This window comes from Periplaneta americana, chromosome 14 (genome assembly GCF_040183065.1).
Source record: "Periplaneta americana isolate PAMFEO1 chromosome 14, P.americana_PAMFEO1_priV1, whole genome shotgun sequence".
NCBI lineage: Eukaryota > Metazoa > Arthropoda > Insecta > Blattodea > Blattidae > Periplaneta > Periplaneta americana.
The window spans coordinates 20,450,655-20,470,365 of NC_091130.1; the positions used below are offsets into that span (position 1 = coordinate 20,450,655).

Genomic DNA, 19,711 nt, shown 5'->3' on the forward strand with positions numbered 1-19,711 from the left:
TACTGTATTTTGATTAAACAAAAACCTAATGAAAATGATCAAACTCAAAAGCGCAATATTTCCTAGTTTACTAAATAGATGAACTACTTTCCTTCCCTCATATACCTAGTAAAGTGATTTGTTTGTATATTACGCCAGTATCATCGAACTCCAGTCGTGGAAGGGGGTAGCAAACGGCGTTGAACCAGAGGTATAGCCAGCTTAATATTAAAAATGTTAGTAAGAATAAAATGATGTCCCTGTATAATAATTATTCAATAACAGATGAGTTTACTTTTTTGGAATCATGCATAATATTAACACAAAATCTTATTGGAATAATGAATAGCCCTAATATAGTGCTGATTAAATTTAATGTTAAATCTATTATACTTGTTGATGAGTCAAATACTGAAAATGAATTACTTATCATTTTCAATTTATAATTTTTATACTAATTTTTCTTCTGTTAATAATTTAATTGGAATATACGAGAAATAATAATACAATAATAACAGAATAGCTCATTTTGTTCAGAATATAAAATACTAATATAAATTAACAATATTCTTCAAACTATTCACGATTCTACACAGGTCCACAGAATGATATTATGCGTTGTTTATGTGAACATACTGTAGGATATCGTCCGTAGCGACCGAGGGCAGAGCGAGGCGCGGGTGACATCTATACTCCTCGCTGTACTCAACTGAAATCTACTGTTTTGGTACGAACTTCATAACAATGGTTACGAACGCCTATAACACGACGGTTTCGAGTCACGTGATATGCTTCTGAAATCTATAACACTTCATTTTAATATAGCAAGAAAAGTTCTCTTAAGTCTTCGGATAAATACACAGTGTCACAAATTATTGAATCACTGGATTTTGTAGTACGTTTACTTCATTTAAAATAACACTGAACAGAAACACATTATATTCTAAATGTGGCAGTAGAGCAAGTGGACAGCTTCAAATACTTGCGGTGTAGGGTACTGTAAGCAGTAACATGAAAAGTCAAAAGGAGAATAGCAATGGCAAAGGAAGCTTTTAACAGAAAAAGGAGCTCTTGTGCGGACCTCTCGGGAAAGAATTAAGAAAGAGACTAGTGAAGTGCTGTGTGTGAAGTGTGGCATTGTATGGGGCAGAAACATGGACATTACGACGAAGTGAAGAGAAGCGACTAGAAGCACCTGAAATGTGGATATGCAAAAGAATGGAGCGTGTGAAATGGACAGACAATAAGAAACCAAGCTGTGTTGGAAAGAGTGGGTGAAGAAAGACTGATGCTGAAACTGATCAGGAAGAGGAAAAGGAATTTGCTGGGTCATTGGCTGAGAAGGAACTGCCTACTGAAGGATGCATTGGAAGGAATGGTGAACGGGAGAAGAGTTCGTGGCAGGAGAAGATATCAGATGATAGACTACATTAAGATATACGATCATATGCGGAGAGTAAGAGGACGGCAGAAAATAGGAAATACTGGAGAATGCTGGGTTTGCAACGAATGACCTGCCCTTGGGCAGAACACTATGAATGAATGAAATTAATATCATTCGGCGAATCATTAAAATACCAGTTATCATGTTATGAGCTCCGTTAGCTGCCCCAGACTGTGAAGTTACTTCTTAGGGGATTGCCGTTGGACAACCTTGCAGTATGATATGATAATGACATGTGCGCACGTGTCTTTTTTAAATTAGTGTAACTGGTCATGTTCTTACACTCGTTTCAAGAAATATCTTAAACGACAATTAATTCCTCGGCATGGTGCATAATACGGTATTATTTAAATGTACCGTGACATTTCTTATCCACTTCCAGTCATTCGCGTTAATTTGTAGAACGCGCATTAACTACAGCCATGCACTCACAAATAAAGCAACATAGCCTACAGACACAGTTCTGAATAGACTCGATTAGGAACGGAACTACTTGTAATTGTGGTGTAGAAACTGAAACAGATACTAAGACTGCAAACATGGGTAAGTAAATCGGATGGAGCCTGTGGAAAAGTATTTTTTTTTTTAAGTTTTTATTCTTTATACAGTAAACTGTCGTTATAACGAACGCCAATAAAACGAAATTATTTTGTCTCCTGTTTCCTCCCCACACAATATAATTTTAAAATATCCTAATGAAGTCTTACCCTTTCTTATGGCTTTTGATTTTCTTCATTTCTCTTTTATTTATTTACTTCACTTTCACTTTCTTTCGTTTTCATAATTCCCTTTACTATTACTTCTTACCTCTTCATTTTGCTTGTTTATATCATTGCCAATCTATTTTTCTTATTCGCGCCTCTGTTTTTTTATGGTTGCTCCTCCTTTCTATTAATTTGTGTTCCTTCCTAATTTTCCTTCAACTTCCTTTCCTTTTTCCTTCTTCTTATATTCCTTTATTATATTTTATTTTTCTTCCTACCTTACAGCTTTATGCCTCTTCCCTCTTTCATTTCTTTGTCAACTAAATTCAATGACAATTATCTATACTAATAATAAATCTGTAGCCGAAATTTTTCTGGTAATTTTCGATTTTCCAAAAATAATTGGTCCTAACATATATAATTAATCACCCTGAAACCGAAAATCGCTTTTTTGAAATTTTTGTTGTATGTCTGTCTGTCTGTCTGTCTGGATGTTTGTTACCTTTTCACGCGATAATGGCTGAACGGATTTCGATGAAAATTGGAATATAAATTAAGTCCGTTGTAACTTAGATTTTAGGCTATATGACATTCAAAATACATTATTTAAAAGGGGGGTTATAAGAGGGCCTGAATTAAATAAATCAAAATATCTCGCTTATTATTGATTTTTGTGAAAAATGTTACATAACAAATGTTTCTTTAAAAATAATTTCCGATAAGTTTTATTCTACACAAAAGTTTGATAGGACCGATATTTAATGAGATAAATGAGTTTTAAAATTAAAATAACTGCCATCTAAGGCTGTGTAATGAATTAAAAAACAAATGACTTCGTCTATAAGGGGTCTTGGACAGCAACAATCGAAAGCTATGAAAGATAGCCTACAGATAATGTTTCTGTGTTTGTATGAAGTAATATCGGAAGCTAAATTAACCGATTTGTATAATTAATTATTAATTCACCATTGGAAAGTGTAGTTTCTCTAGATGGACATAATGCTATACTGTTATTACAGTAACTTCTGAGTGAATCGAGGACAGGTAAGATTAAAATAGCTTCTTATGCACAGAAAACTTGATAGGCTATTCTGTACATTCGTTTCCTGTATTTCCTAAAATAATTTTTATGACCAAATGTGTGGTCTCTGGATCAAAATGATCGCATTTTAATTATGCAAATACAATTTAAATTAAGTAACATAATAAACTATTTATCCTTCTATCAAACACGAATGTTCCCTGGATCAAATGTCCTATTTTAATTAAGTAATTACTTTATATTTATTTCTAACGGGTGCAGCGGAGCGCACGGGTACGGCTAGTACTAAAAATAAGTTTCATTTGGATCCCAGTTAAATACATTTATGCTCGACCATGCCGAAAAGTAGTAATTATACACCTGGTAGTAGCCCTTTAATGGACCTTATTAAAGTATACCTATTCATTATAATTCAGTTATTCAGCCAATGAGAAATCACCATTGTACCATTATAAAACCGCAAGTATCGATTATTCTCGAATATGCACTCGAAAGACAATTAGCGAAAAGTCACGGAGGCTGGAAATCCAACACTGTCGCAGAAGGTTATGTTCTGTTACTATAATAATTAGTGTTAACTGTAAATAATATTCAAATATATTCAATTTGTCATCTCGTTTTTCAATTCTAAATCAATTTCCAGGTTATATCAAGCCTAATGTTCATGTTATTCGCTAAATTATATCAAGGTCAATGACATTCGGAAAAAATCAATACTTTCGCTTCTGCGCACATCTCACATTTCAGGTCAGTTCCGCTCTTCACTTACATAACCATAACATGAATACTTATGAATAATTTCAAGTTAGAAATATGGTCGAGCATAAAAAGTGGTATGAAACTTGCCTATAATGGTAATTAAGACGCTCGCATGAAAATTATGAAACTCGCTTGCGCTCGTTTCATAAACAAACGTGCTCGCGTCTTAATTACTACCATTAGAGGCTCGTTGCATAATGTACTATTTAATTACACGATATATGACAATGTTTTCAGAAAATTAAAATTTTAGCATTTTTTACATACCTGTAGTCTATGTAGTTTTACATACAAAATACAATGACGAAAAAAAAACAGATTTTTTAAAAACAAATTACACTCAATTTATCTTACTTTTTATTGACCATGTTGTCTATTTCAGTTACCCTAAGTCTGGTATCTTAACTTTTCAAGAAAGACAAAATCGGGAAGCGACGAACAGAATAAAAATTAAAAGTGCCTTCAAACACTTACCGAGGTTGGATCCTGTAGAATGATGATGATGTCACCACGGAACACAGCATCAATCGATTATTGATGATAGGTGCCCGGAGGATCATCAGTCAGGTGGGAATAACATGGAACAAAAAGCAACAACCAGATGCAAATTAGATAACAGACATTTCTCAACAACAGCCAAGGACATCCAGACGTTTGACACCTTCATCCCCATTACAGACACGTGGCACATATTTACCCTATTTGAAACCCAAGTTCTTGTTCTCGGCAGGTCCGTCGACTCTATGAGTGCAGTCATCCAAGTTTAAGAGAAAGAGGAAACTCAAATTTAGGTGTCACAACGTCCCACATCCTTGATATACACAAATTTAATTCGATTCATGACATACATTACAGTCATTTGGCATAACTTACTTACTTATGGCTTTTAAGGAACCGGAGGTTCACTGCCGCTCTCACATAAGCCCGCCATTGGTCCCTATATTGAGCAAGATTAATCCAGTCTCTACAATCACACCCCACCTCCCTCAAATCCATTTTAATATTATCCTCCCACCTACGTCTCGGCATTCCCAAAAGTCTTTTTCCCTCCGGCCTCCCAACTAACACTCTATATGCATTTCAGAATTAACCCATACATGCTACGTGCCCTATCCATCTCAAACGTCTGGATTTAATGTTTCTAATTATGTCAGGTGAAGAATACAATGCGTGCAGTTCTGCGCTGTGTAACTTTCTCCAGTCTCCTGTAACTTCATCCCTCTTAGCCCTATATTTTTTTCTAAGCACCTTATTCTCAAACACCCTTAACCTCTGATCCTCTCTCAAAGTGAGAGTCCAAGTTTCACAACCATACAGAAGAACCGGTAATAGCTATAACTATTCTATAAATTGTAACTTTAAAACTTTTTGACAGCAGTCTGGATGACAAAAACTTCTCAACCGAATAATAACAGGCATTTCCCATATTTATTCTGCGTTTAATTTCCTTTATATTTGTTACTGTTGCTCCAAGACATTTGAATTTTTCCACCTCTTCCAAGGATAAATCTCTAATATTTTCATTTCGTACAATATTCTGGTCACGAAACATAATCATTTTTCGGGATTTACTTCCAAACCTATCGCTTTACTTGCTTCAAGTAAAATTTCCGTATTTTCCCTAATCGTTTGTGGATTGTCTCCTAACATATTCAATAATTAACAATAATTATGCCACGGAAGTAGCATAGGCCGCAAGAAGTTCAATGTGGGATCAAGTTTTGCTTAAGACTTGAGTTGATTATCTGGTTAGATTTTTGCAGAGATTTTTTTTCCAGCTGTAAGGCAAATATCAGGTAACCACATAGTGAATTCTAAAACTCAGGTAGCCGAATACCATTTCATTATCTCCAATTTTCACCGACCTTGCAGTTGATGTAGCGTCGTTAAAGAACCGATTATAATCAGTTAATTAGTGGTAGCATATCGATGGCTAAGAACTGATACTTCATATGTACAAAAATGATCATTTAGTTTTTAACTACATTATTACTTAGAATAACTACATTTTTTTCATAGTTTTCTGCCAAAGAGCAGACCCAGTATTCTCCAATATATTCCTATTTTCCGCCTTTCCCTTAGTCGCCGCATATGATCCATATTATTACAGTATGTTCACAAAATTGGACAGTTAACTAATATTTTGTCCTGGAGTAGAAGATCTTACAAAACTGTAACTTACATAAAAAGTTAATCTATTTTGAGAGAAATTAATTTTTAAAACAGTTTTTTGATTCAACCTGCAAATTCACAGATACGAGGTGTCACTTATTACAAGCAAACCTTCTGATGGGGGCAGATAAAGTTAAATTTTTTTCTTCCACCATGATAATAATGTCAAAAGAAGTGCTTATACAAATTTTGGCCACTCGATCGCAATTAAGAGGCCATCTAGAAAGTGATTTTCCCTGGGGCCAATTATAGAAAAAAACACAATTGCATGGACATATTTATTGAAACAGATAGAGAAATTGTTGCGCTATTTGTCAACATATCCCCCACTGCAATTGAGAAATTTGTCATACCATGGGATCAATTTTTGTGTTGTAGAAGTCAGCCGCCTCAGATCAGAACCAGCGTTTGACAGCCGTCTGCATCTCTCTGTCGATCCCATGATATGAGAAAGGTCTCAATTCCGATGACAAATATGTTGAAAAATAGCTTAACAACTGCTGTGTCTGTTTCAATAAAATTTTCCAATGAAACTGTGTTTTTTTTTCTGTTAACGGCTCCTGGCGAACTTATTTTTTAAGGCCCTCGTAATTGCGGTCGAGTGGTCAAAATTTGTATAAACACTTCTTTTGACATTATTAACAAGAAGGAAGAAAAAAACTTAACTTTTTTATCTGCCCCATCAGAACGTTTGCTTCTTAGCTACTATTCTAGGCGATTCAGATTCGAAACTCGACAAGGAAGTGCATACACAGGCCTGGAATATTTGTACTTTAAAGAAATGCCATGGAATTTGTCTCGACGCATCACAATGTCTCGGTCATGGTAGCCGGTTCCGAGGATCGAAATCCGGACCTCCCATACAGAATACATGTCGAGTATGTACTAGAAACGAGTTATGAGACAAACAATGGGTAGCAACATATCAAAGTGGCAGCTCAGAACTGCAAGAATCACACTAGCATATCCATTTCCAGCTAATAAGAATGTTGGTCGAGGAGAGATGGTATCTGCTTAAAAATCCCAATAACAACGGTCTAGCAACAACATTCCGCGCCGCCTGTACACAAAGTCAAGTGGTGTCTCCACTTCCGAGGGAAATCTTGATCAATGGCATGAATTTATACAAAATCAAGACATATTTTTGTTTACAATCCTCCGACACATCTCTCTCTTGAACACGAGTGGAGGGGGAGAAACTTATCTGAGGAGGGAACAGAATAAAAGCAATGCAAGCGTCATCTTATCTGCACCGGAGCTACTATGAAGTTTCTTGCGCCATAAGATATATATTTGCATACCACATGCAAATCGAAGATACAGAACGGTGTCATACAGGGTGTTTGCAATTATTTCAATCATGTTCACAGAATATGAAACAAAACAAATACGCCAGTACGGCGTATGTTTACGATTAGAAGAAAATACTCAAATTTCACAAAAATATACTATCATTAGGTTTTAATAGTTTAATGAAAATATTGGTCTTGTAAACAAAAAATAAGGATAAAATACATTAAAATTAAGGAGATATACTACAGTTGTATGAGCACTTTTTATTTATTTATTTAATCTGACAGGATTAAGGTCATAAGGCCTTCTCTTCCACCGTACCAGATAGCACATATAAATACAAAAAAGAAATACGGACGCTGATGAAAGTAATACAAATTAAATTAAAGCCCTATAGAGGGTCAACAGGGGTCAAAAGTACACTATAGAGCTCTCATCGAGCTAATACAAGAAAAAAAAAAGAAAGAAAAACAGAGATAGCAATGATGATAGTGATAACTGATAATAATAATAATAATAATAATAATAATAATAATAATAATAATAATGATAATAATAATAATAATAAATACATTACATATTAATTGTCAATTTTACAACAGCATAGTTACAATATTTACTATATGTCTTTAAGGTTGTTGAGCTTCTTAGTAGTAGTATTTATTTATTTAACCTGGTAGAGATAAGGCCGTCAGGCCTTCTCTGCCCCTCTAGCAGGAGATTCCAACTACAATATGAACAATAAAATTACAATTAATATTAAATTTACAATTACAATTACAAATAACATTACAATTAGTATTAAATTTACAATTACAATTACAATAAAATCAAAGTACGAAAAGATTACCTGAATAATTAAAGCTAGATAATTTATCATAGGGAAACAAAGAATATTTTATATTTACTGAATTACAAATGAAACCTAGAATAACAAAACTGTATAGTGATGAAATTACTGAATATTGAAATATTTTGTGATAGATTAAAGAAACTATTTACAAGAAATCAATTACTGACCAAGTGCCTAGTAAGTTTTCGTTTGAATTCAATTTTATTTCGACAGTCCCTGATGCTAGCAGGTAGCGAATTCTAGAGTCTTGGCAGGGCTATTGTGAAAGAGGATGAGTATGAGGAGGTGCGATGGGATGGTATTGTTAGTATTGTTTCATGACGAGAGCGTGTGTTCAGATTATGGTGGGAAGAAAGGTAAGTGAAGCGAGACGACAGGTACGAAGGAATAGAAGATTTCAAGATTTCGAAGAGAAAGAGGACTGAATGTAAATGTATTTTCTTATCTAGTTTAAGCCAACCTATTGCTTCCAAGGATGGGGTAATATGATCATATTTACGAACATTGCTTACAAAACGTACACACACATTATGAGCACGTTGAAGTTCCATTTTGTTGTCGCTGGAGAGGTCAGTCAGTAAAATGTCCGCATAGTCGAAATAGGGAAATACAAGTGTCTGCACAAGGGACTTTTTTAAGCAAGAGAGGAGATGAACATTTATCCTTTTTAGCCCATGGATAATAGAATATACTTTTCTGCAGGTTTCTGTGATTTGCATGTCCCAGTTAAGATTATTATCCATGTGAATGCCAAGATTTTTTACTGAAGAACTGAAAGGGATATGCACTGTACTTACTTTAACAGGGGAAATGTCGAGGTGCTTTACAGCGTCGGTTTGCCGTTTGTGTCCTAATATAATTGCTTGTGTCTTTCCAGGATTGATTTTAAGACGGAGTTTCTTTGTCCATGTCACAATCGAGTCAATGTCTTCGTTCAATTTATCTATAGCGTCATTTACTCGATCTAAGCGGGAAGAGATGTAGCATTGAAGGTCGTCAGCATACAAGTGATAGTTACAATGCCTTACAAGAGATATAATATCATTGTCATATATTGTGAACAACAATGGTCCGAGTCTTAATCATACATGTTTCGGAGAATGCTTCTCCATCTTCAGTGATATCAATTTACATCGACGAAAAGGTTCCAGATATATGAACTGAGTTCCTGCGTAGTATGATGTAGTCTAGATTTTAGTGCAACAAATAAATGCCTAACATTACATGTTTCAATTTACATTATACTGTACAAGTTTTAACAATATAAAATAATCATTGTGTGTGAGAAGAAAAGATAAAAGTATACAGTATTTACATAAAATATATTTCTTCACAATTCGAAGCACCGAATTACAAGGTGCATTCGCAACGTATCAAAAGGAAAGTATCACCTACTTTCAAGAAACGCTAAAGGGATGTTGGCATGTACGAAAATTATACAAAAATCTCGATTAAATTCTTTTTCGTGTTTTATGTCTGATTTTGATGCAGGTCAGTTTTGACTGTATAATTAAATCTTTTCCATGTAGCTTTTGCTATTACACTTTTGAAAGGACCGAGTTCTATCTGTCCTTATACCTTTTTTAACAATTTGCAACATTCAGTGCTTTTTTCCTTTAATAAGAAAATATTCCTTTCCGAACTTCTCTATAAGTTCGTTCTGAAAAGAATGCTTGATGCTCTTAATTTTCGACATGTTCCTCAGCAGTGTGAATTATAAAGCAGCTAAATTAACACTAACACATATGCATGTATAAATAATCAAATATATAACTGAAAATAAATAAAATTTATGTGTTTACTCACAGGATCTCAAGTATGTGTGGTGATTGCAAGGACCCACTCCAAGCAGAATTAGAAATGCGGTACCGGTAATGCAATTTTTTAGGAAACCAACTTTACTCTCACAGTGCCATCCCAACCCATGGGCCATGACGTCATGTATACTCCGTGCGTTCCAAACTTCAGTTTCTCGAATTGGTGACCCTAGGCCGCAGTCTGGATATGATATAGACTAAAATTTTCATGGTCATGATATCCTGTTTTATCAACGTTTAAAAGTTTCTATTTCTCAGGATCTGTTTCACTGTAAACTTCCAAGTCTCGTCTTCTATTACTTGACTGGATCACTGGCTGAGAAGTAACTGCCTACTGAAGGATGTACTGGAAGGAATGGTGAACGGGAAAAAGTTCGAGGCAGAAGAAGATATCAAATGATAGTCAACATTAAGACAACTCTATCGTAAGAGGAGATCAAGAAGTAGACTTTAAGAGGAAAGATTGAATAATGCTGGGTTTGCAGTGGAGAACCTTTCTTGGGCAGAAGACTAATAAAAAGCAGCTGAAATGAAATTTCTGAAATCAGTGAAAGAATGCTCTAAAATAGATAAAATAAAAAAGAAGAAATAAAGAAATAGTTAATTGAATATTACTTACAAATGGCTTTCAAGGAACCCGAAGGTTTATTGCCGCCCTCACATAAGCCCGCAATCGGTCCCTATCTTGTGCAAGATTAATACATTATTGAATATTACACTGTCAATAAAATCAGTGATGATGATGATGATGATAATAATAATAATAATAATAATAATAATAATAATAATAATAATAATAATAATAATAATAATGAGCATCCTAATTAAATGAAGCACGATCACTTAAAGTAACATTTAAAGTAAATCTAATTTGTATCTTAACCCCAAGTTCGAACTAAAACCCACGAGTATAATATGTTCATACATGCACAAGTACCTTTCAGCAATACACTCATTTCGCTGTCAACTCACTCACTGCACTGGAACTACGACACATTTCACTGATACTATCCTGACTTCACTAAAACTTCAAAAACATTTCACTGTTCAAATACTTTACACTAACACTATAAACTATAAAACTTCACTGACACAACACACTTAACACACTTCACACTTCACTGACACAACACACTTCTTCACTGATACAACTCTTCAAATAACAAAATATCAATTCAACTCTTTAAATAGTGTGTATAATATGAAGAGTCCACTGCAAGAATGATGGATGTCATTTGGAATACATTTTGCGGGAGAAGCGATTGAACCTTTGAAATGCTTAGCGCTCAAAGCTTAACTGTGATTTTCCGATCATTGCTGGACAATCAGAGTTAATGCCATATAACTCTCTATGTGTACACATATTCTATATGTTTTAAGCTATGCATTGACAGTCTTGGTTCATTTTCGACAAGAAAGTGACATCCATCATTCTTGCAGTGGACACTTCATATACTACCGTCTATTAATAAAGTCCTTAAGTCTTAAGGTAAAAGTGGGTAAAATAATACGAAACGCACGGTAGGACCGACTGCGTATCCATGACGTGGATGAGGGACAATATTTAGAGGTCTTCCCAGAGTTGCATACCAGCCACAATTCTTTCAAATCATTTATTTAATCCGGGAATACCTCTTGTCTGTAGATGCTATCGGCAGAAAGACGATTCATAGATGGACGAATACGAAGGGAATATTTTTCAGGTCCACCGAGAATATATCTGATGCTTGTAGACTACAAATCTACAGCTTGTATCCTGTTGTTTTTTTTTTCTTAGTCAGCTGCCGAGGAAAGAAAATGTAGGCACAAATGTAATTTGTGAGCGAACAGAATTTGGAGTCACCCTACAAATTAAGTCCGAGAAATCCGTCTTTATTAAGCAAACTATCCATCACTCGCAGGCATGCAGCGCTGTGTTCACATGGAAACCGATTCTTACAAAACTGTTTAATAAAATTACCATGCACGTGTAAAATACTTAAGAGGGTGGGAGAGCCCTCAAAATCTTCTAACGTATAATTATTTAAAACATTTGATGAATGCATACCGAGTTTACAAGCTTGTTAAAGCTAGAATTATGTCAAATTTGATCACCGTTTGCATTGATTGATAATTTAGAGCAGTTATACGGACCTAATCATGCAAAGGTGCTGTCAGGCAGCTCACCGGGTTTTTTTTCTATACTAGACCAGAGGCTGTCCGCGTTTAGGATTGAGAGGCTATGACGTCAAATGTACAGGCCTCATAGTTTCCAGTGGTTGCCCGTTATAGCCTACACAGTGGGACTTGTATGTATGTATGTATTTATTCACACTGCAATGGGTATATACCCGGTGGCAATGGTAACTAATTACACTCAATAATGACAATAATAAACACAATTAATAAAAAATACAATTAATAATTAATACTACGAATAATTATTAATAATAATAACAATAATAATAATAACAATAATAACAGGGAACATCCTAAATTAAAAGCACGATCACTTAAAATAACATTTAAAGTAAATCTAATTTCTATCTTAAACCTAAGTTCGAACTAAAACCCACGAGTATGATATGTTCATATCTGCACAAGTACCTTTCAGCACTACACTCATTTCGCTGTCAACTCACTCACTGCACTGGAACTACGACACATTTCACTGATTCTATCCTGATTTCACTAACACTTCAAAAACATTTCACTGTTCAAATACTTTGCACTGCCACTATAAACTATAAAGCTTCATTGACAGGAATACGTTTCACTTACAGAACACACTTCACTGACACAACAATCGCCCGAAGGAAGGACCGACCACGAGGGGCCGTGGGTTTGATCTCTAACATTTGTCATCTTGATATATTTCAGTTTCATTTATCTATGTGCTCAGTTCTATATTTGGCGTCTGTGTGAATCTAGTTCGATTAATTAAAATGTGTCTCAGTGAAACGTACAGCAGAGTCTATATAGGTCAGTTTCTGTCAGATGCTTTTCCAATTCACTGCGGGCTAAAGCAAGGAGATGCACTATCACCTTTACTTTTTAACTTAGCTCTAGAATATGCCATTAGGAAAGTCCAGGATAACAGAGAGGGGGTTTGGAACTGAACGGGTTACATCAGCTGCTTGTCTATGCGGATAACGTGAATATGTTAGGAGAAAATCCACAAACTATTAGAGAAAACACGGGAATTTCACTTGAAGCAAGTAAACAGATAGGTTTGGAAATAAATCCCGAAAAGACAAAGTAAATGATTATGTCTCGTCATCGGAATATTGTACGAAAATGAAATATATACATTGAAAATTTATCGTTTGAAGAGGTGGAAAAGTTCAGATATCTTGGAGCAACAGTAACAAATATAAATGATACTCGGGAGAAAATTAAACGTAAAATAAATGTGGGAAATGCCTATTATTATTCCGTTGAGAAGATTTTGTCATCAAGTCAGCTGTCAAAAAATCTGAAAGTAAGAATTTATAAAACAGTTATATTACCGGTCGTTCTGTATGGTTGTGAAACTTGGATTCTCACTTTGAGAGAGGAACAGAGATTAAGGGTGTTTGAGATTAAGGTTCTTAGGAAAATATTTGGGGCTAAGAGGGATGAAGTTAGAGGAGAATGGAGGAAGTTACACAGAACTGTACGCATTGTATTCTTCACCTGAGATAATTAGGAACATTAAATCCAGACGTTTGAGATGGGCAGGGCATGTAGCACGTATGGGCGAATACAGAAATGCATATAGAGTGTTAGTTGGGAGGCCGGAGGGATAAAGTCCTTAGGTGAGGCCGAGACGTAGTCCTCAGATAATTAAGCGGCTATGAACCTCCGGGTTCCTTAAAAGGCATTTGTAAGTAGGCCTAAGTAAGTGGTCATAATGAGTTGCAGCGAAGTTAGTAGTAGCGGCAGTAGTGATGGTAGTTGTAATAGCAGTGGTAGTAGTAGTAGAAATAGCAACAGTAATAGAGGTAATAGTAATGAATAGGCCTACCAGGGGTATCTCCTTGAGGGTAAAGGTGGTGGGCACGTAGAACTGAATCTCTGTCATTAATACCGATTCTCTGTACAGGTAGGATACATTTTAAAAGATATAAGGTGACAAAATAATAAATAATGAAAAGCAAAGGTGACAAAAGAGGAGAATAATGAAAATATAAGGAGACAACAGAGGAGAATAATGAAAATATAAAGTGACAAGAGAGGAGAATAATGAAAATATAAGGTGACAAAATAATAAATAATGAAAAGCAAAGGTGACAAAAGAGGAGAATAATGAAAATATAAGGTGACAACAGAAGAGAATGATGAAAATATAAGGTGACAAAATAATAAATAATGAAAAGCAAAGGTGACAGAACAGGAGAATAATGAAAATATAAGGTGACAACAGACGAGAATGATGAAAATATAAGGTGACAACAGAGGAGAATAATGAAAATATAAGGTGACAAAAGAGGAGAATAATGAAAATATAAGGAGACAAAAGAGGAGAATAATGGAAATATAAGGAGACAAAAGAGGAGAATAATGGAAATATAAGGAGACAAAAGAGGAGAATAATGAAAATATAAGGTGACAAAAGAGGAGAATAATGGAAATATAAGGAGACAAAAGAGGAGAATAATGAAAATATAAGGTGACAAAAGAGGAGAATAATGAAAATATAAGGTATAAAAGAGGAGAATAATGAAAATATAAGGTACAAAAGAGGAGTATAATGAAAATATAAGGTGACAAAAGAGGAGAATAATGGAAATATAAGGAGACAAAAGAGGAGAATAATGAAAATATAAGGTGACAAAAGAGGAGAATAATGAAAATATAAGGTACAAAAGAGGAGAATAATGAAAATATAAGGTACAAAAGAGGAGTATAATGAAAATATAAGGTGACAAAAGAGGAGAATAATGAAAATTTACGGTGCCAAAAGAGGAGAATAATGAAAATATAAGGTACAAAAGAGGAGAATAATGCAAATATAAGGTGACAAAAGAGGGGAATAATGAAAATTTACGGTGCCAAAAGAGGAGATTAATGAAAATATAAGGTACAAAAGAGGAGAATAATGAAAATTTACGGTGCCAAAATAGGAGATTAATGAAAATATAAGGTACAGAAGAGGAGAATAATGAAAATATAAGGTGACAAGAGGGGAATAATGAAAATATAAGGTGACAAAAGAGGAGAATAATGAAAATATAATGTGATAAAAGAGGAGAATAATGAAAATATAAGGTGATAAAAGAGGAGAATAATGAAAATATAAGGTGATAAAAGAGGAGAATAATGAAAATATAAAGTGACAAAAGAGGAGAATAATGAAAATATAAGGAGACAAAAGAGGAGAATAATGAAAAGCAAAGGTGACAAAAGAGGAGAATAATTAAAATATAAGGTGATAAAAGGGGAGAATAATGAAAATATAAGGTGATAAAAGAGGAGAATAATGAAAATATGAGGTGATAAAAGAGGAGAATAATGAAAATATAAAGTGACAAAAGAGGAGAATAATGAAAATATAAGGTGACAAAAGAGGAGAATAATGAAAATATAAGGAGACAAAAGAGGAGAATAATGAAAATTTGAGGTGACAAAAGAGGAGAATAATTAAAATATAAGGTGATAAAAGGGGAGAATAATGAAAATATAAGGTGATAAAAGAGGAGAATAATGAAAATATGAGGTGATAAAAGAGGAGAATAATGAAAATATAAAGTGACAAAAGAGGAGAATAATGAAAATATAAGGTGACAAAAGAGGAGAATAATGAAAATATAAGGAGACAAAAGAGGAGAATAATGAAAATTTGAGGTGACAAAAGAGGAGAATAATTAAAATATAAGGTACAAAAGAGGAGTATAATGAAAATATAAGGTGACAAAAGAGGGGAATAATGAAAATTTAAGGTGACAAAAGAGGAGAATAATGAAAATTTAAGGTACAAAAGAAGGGAATGATGGCAGGTGAGAAAAGATTACTGTGAGAAGGGTAGGTGAAGAGGAAAACAATAGAGAAGGAAAAGCGACAACAGAGAAGAAAATAGGCCGCAATTCAGTAGACAAAAATTCCGTTAAATTCACCCATGAAAAGCTGGTGTGTAAAATGTGAAGAAAAAAGAGAAGCATGTTGACTGAACAATACAGCTGGGGCAGACAATAGGAATGCGCACGCTATATCTGAGAGCAGCCACCTCCCACATCTAATACAAGACGAGCGAAACAATCAACTATTTTACTAGCCCCAAAAACAATTTTGAGCTGGAAAGCTGCAATCATGCGGTTGCCCGGCTTCCTCCTTTCTACGACCTTCTTGGTGAATGCTATTACGAGCATCGGTAGCCAACAGGAAGCGCTGTTATTAAATCTCGGCCGTTGATGCAATTACAAAACAAAACAACACCCAGCTCGCTTCGCCTTAAATATCCCTACAATTTTCCCGATGAGAGGTACATTTAACGTGTCTACCTCACTGGAAAAATCGATGGATTATTTTTTAGTCTCTAATACACTGCAATGAGAGTCTCGGTTTCAATTCTCTGAAAGAAGACAGTGTACTAACTTCGGTCCCAGATGTGAACCAGTAAAGCTGAGTGGAAACTTGAAAAGCAAAAGCGGTGGTACAGACAGGGTTGCCAGATTGGGCTACAAGTAGCGAATTGAGCTATTTGAAATTTGAATTGGCTACTGATTTTTACCATTGGGCTACTTGTGACTTTTTGGGCTACTCAAAAATTTTCGGGGCTATTTTTGGGCTATTTTTTCTGATTTGAATTTGTGGAAAATTAGTAATAATAGTTGTAGTAACAGTCTTTCTCTCCGTGAAAAAAACTGTTACAGTGTATCTAGCCTTATTTCACCACCAGCTTAACCGCGAGAAACGAAGTATCTATGCAAAGTATAGCCACAGTCTACTATATACAGTCGCGAAGCTTGAGGTGTTTTTTTGCAAATCTCGTGATAAAGCGCTCCAAGCGGTTAGCAACTAGAAACAATAGACTGTCCATAGTCGACTTTGGACTGTGTCGTATTTCTATCGAGTGCTAGCTCGTTGCGTATTTCACATTGATGCTTGTGAAATGTTCGTTATTGGTTATAATGAAAATGTTAATGGCTAAAATATAATAATTGGAATAATAATATGGGACAAGGAGGAGACGTTTGTAGTGCTATAAATTGTAGCAACAGTAAGAGAAAGAGGCCAGAGTTATCCTTTTTCCGATTTCCGAAAGATTCAGAAAGGTTCCTGGGTTTCCACAAGAATGCTATACAGAAACAAAACTGTTAATTTGAAGTTCTTTGTGACTGTCAGAATACATTATATCCTTAAATTTCACAATGAAACGTTTCACTCTAACCGAAAGGACATTAGATACCGGTTAAAGTTCTGTCACTTAGGCTGCTAAATTTCCAGAGAAATAAAGGTTAGGTCTACTTTTTTTTTCAGAGGATATATTTTTAATTGTAGTTATTAATTTTGTTATTATTTTTATGTGTTATTTAGTAAAGACGTAGAAAAATTAAGTTTGTTTTAATGAAATTTATTGATCACGTTTTATTTTCAATTCTGGTGGGATTATTATTGCTTAGGCCTACCTTTTCCTTCAAAGGATATGTTTTTAATTATAGCTGTTAATTTTGTTGTTATTTTTATTTGTTGCTTTACTAGAGACGTAGAAAAAGTCTGTTACAATAAAATTTATTGATCACGTTTTATTTCCAATTCTGGTGTGATTATTATTGCTTAACCTCATCCCACTTTGTTAACTACGTAAGCCTACACTACAAGTACCGGTACACGTAAGTTACTCCATTAATTCATATTTCCATTATTATTGTTGTAAAGAGAAATGCAAATTAATATTTACTGGTTTCATAGTTATTATCGCTATAATCTTGAGTGAGTGAAGCTATTATAGTAAATTTCAGTTCGTTTTGAACAAACAAAAATAATATTAACTTATTTCTTGCAGGTATCTTCGAGTTTATGGTGGAATTTAATATACTTCATTAAAATAATAAATTAACTTTATGCATTTAATATTTCAATAATGGAAGGAAGGTGTTAATTTTTCCAAAAGAACACAACGAAAGTGTAACATATTTTGTCGGCTGCTAGGAGAAAGATCTGCGATGATGAGGCGATAGTAGCGATCCTAGTGGTGGGCAACTACCCATGTTTGCATTTTTACTACATATTGAGCTTCGCGACTGTATATAGTAGACTGTGGTATAGCACAATGTCACATGACCAAGCCAATGTAAGGGGATTTATTTGTTTCACCATCACCAGTATCAGCAGAAATGCAGTGGCGCAGTACAGTCTGCAAGTAGATAATAATCAGGTGCCGTTTTTCCTTCACTTCAAGGGTTAATATTTTTGTGAATGCCGATGTAGTTTATTACAATAATCTTAAATTAGGAACTAGCGTCTGTTGTAAAAGTGATATACAGTTTTTAAATTATATTGGGGAATTGCTCTTTCGACTTTTTTTTGTAGCTTAATTATAATGTAGGCTAATTATTTTATGCTCGACCATGCCGAAATGTAGTAATTATACACCTGGTAGCAGTCCTTTAATGCATGTCATTAAAGTACACCTACTCATTAAAGTACAGGTGTTCAGCCAATGACAACTCAGCTTACAGGTGTGCAGCCAATGACAAGTCAGCTTTGTACCGTTATAAAACCGCAAGTAACGATTATTCTCGGATATGCAATCGAAAGAGAATTAGCGAAAAGTCACGGAGGCTGGAAATCCAATACTGTCGCAGAAGGTTATGTTCTGTTTCTCGTATAATAATTAGCGTTAATTGTAAATAATATTCAAATAAATTCAATTTGTCATCGCGTTTTTCAATTCTAAATCAATTTTCAGGTAATGTTCATCTTATTCTGTGCCAAGGTCAATGAAATTCGGCCTCGGAAAAAATCAATACTTTCGTGTCTGCGCACATCTCACAATTCAGGTCAGTTCGCACATAACCATAATTTTGAATACTTTCAAGTTAGAAATATGGTCGAGCATAAAAAGTCGTATGAAACTTGCCTATAATGGTAATTATGACGCTCTTATGAAAATTATGAAACGAGCTTGCGCTCGTTTCATAAACAATCATACTTGCGTCATACTTACTCGTTGCGTAATGTACTATTATTGAGAATCCGATAGTGAAATAATTTTAAAGAACTCTGTCTGTTATACAAGTGATATACAGTAACATTTTAAAATTGTGACAAAGAATAACTTTTCATACATTTATTTTGTTTTGTAATCATACTGAAAATGGAAATATTTGTTATTTCGTTGTGTAATTACTGAAAATGGGAAAGTAGGAGAACTATAGGCCTACTAAAACGTTTAATAGCCAATGGTTAAATGATACTTCATTCTCAAACTGGCTTCAGGATGTGAAAGATGACAGCAATGAAGCAGATTATAAAGTTTATTAAGTTCAAATTAGGGTTCATAAGGGAGACTTGAAAAAACATTCCGATTCAGTTAAACATATTTATATATTCCGCGAAATTAAATTTGCCATTTATATTGGGCTACTTTTTCTGAATGTTGGCCAATTTTTCAGCCAGCTTTCGCTATTTTTAGTAAGTAATGCTTTACGGCCTTACTACCTGCAATTTAGACAATGTAAGTCATAC

At 34.5% G+C, this 19,711-nt stretch overlaps 1 protein-coding gene across 1 annotated transcript in view; it reads right to left on the reverse strand.

The window, feature by feature from the left end:
* Positions 1-922: 922 nt before the first annotated feature.
* The window catches only part of LOC138713969 (ankyrin repeat domain-containing protein SOWAHA-like), a 453,145-nt gene continuing 434,356 nt past the window's right edge, over positions 923-19,711 (reverse strand). Inside the window, exons 7-8 of the mRNA XM_069846550.1 lie at positions 4,403-4,414; positions 923-976 (exon numbers count right to left, since the gene is read on the reverse strand). Of these exons, the coding sequence (XP_069702651.1) occupies positions 923-976; positions 4,403-4,414 (66 nt within the window). The remainder of the gene's footprint in view (positions 977-4,402; positions 4,415-19,711) is intronic.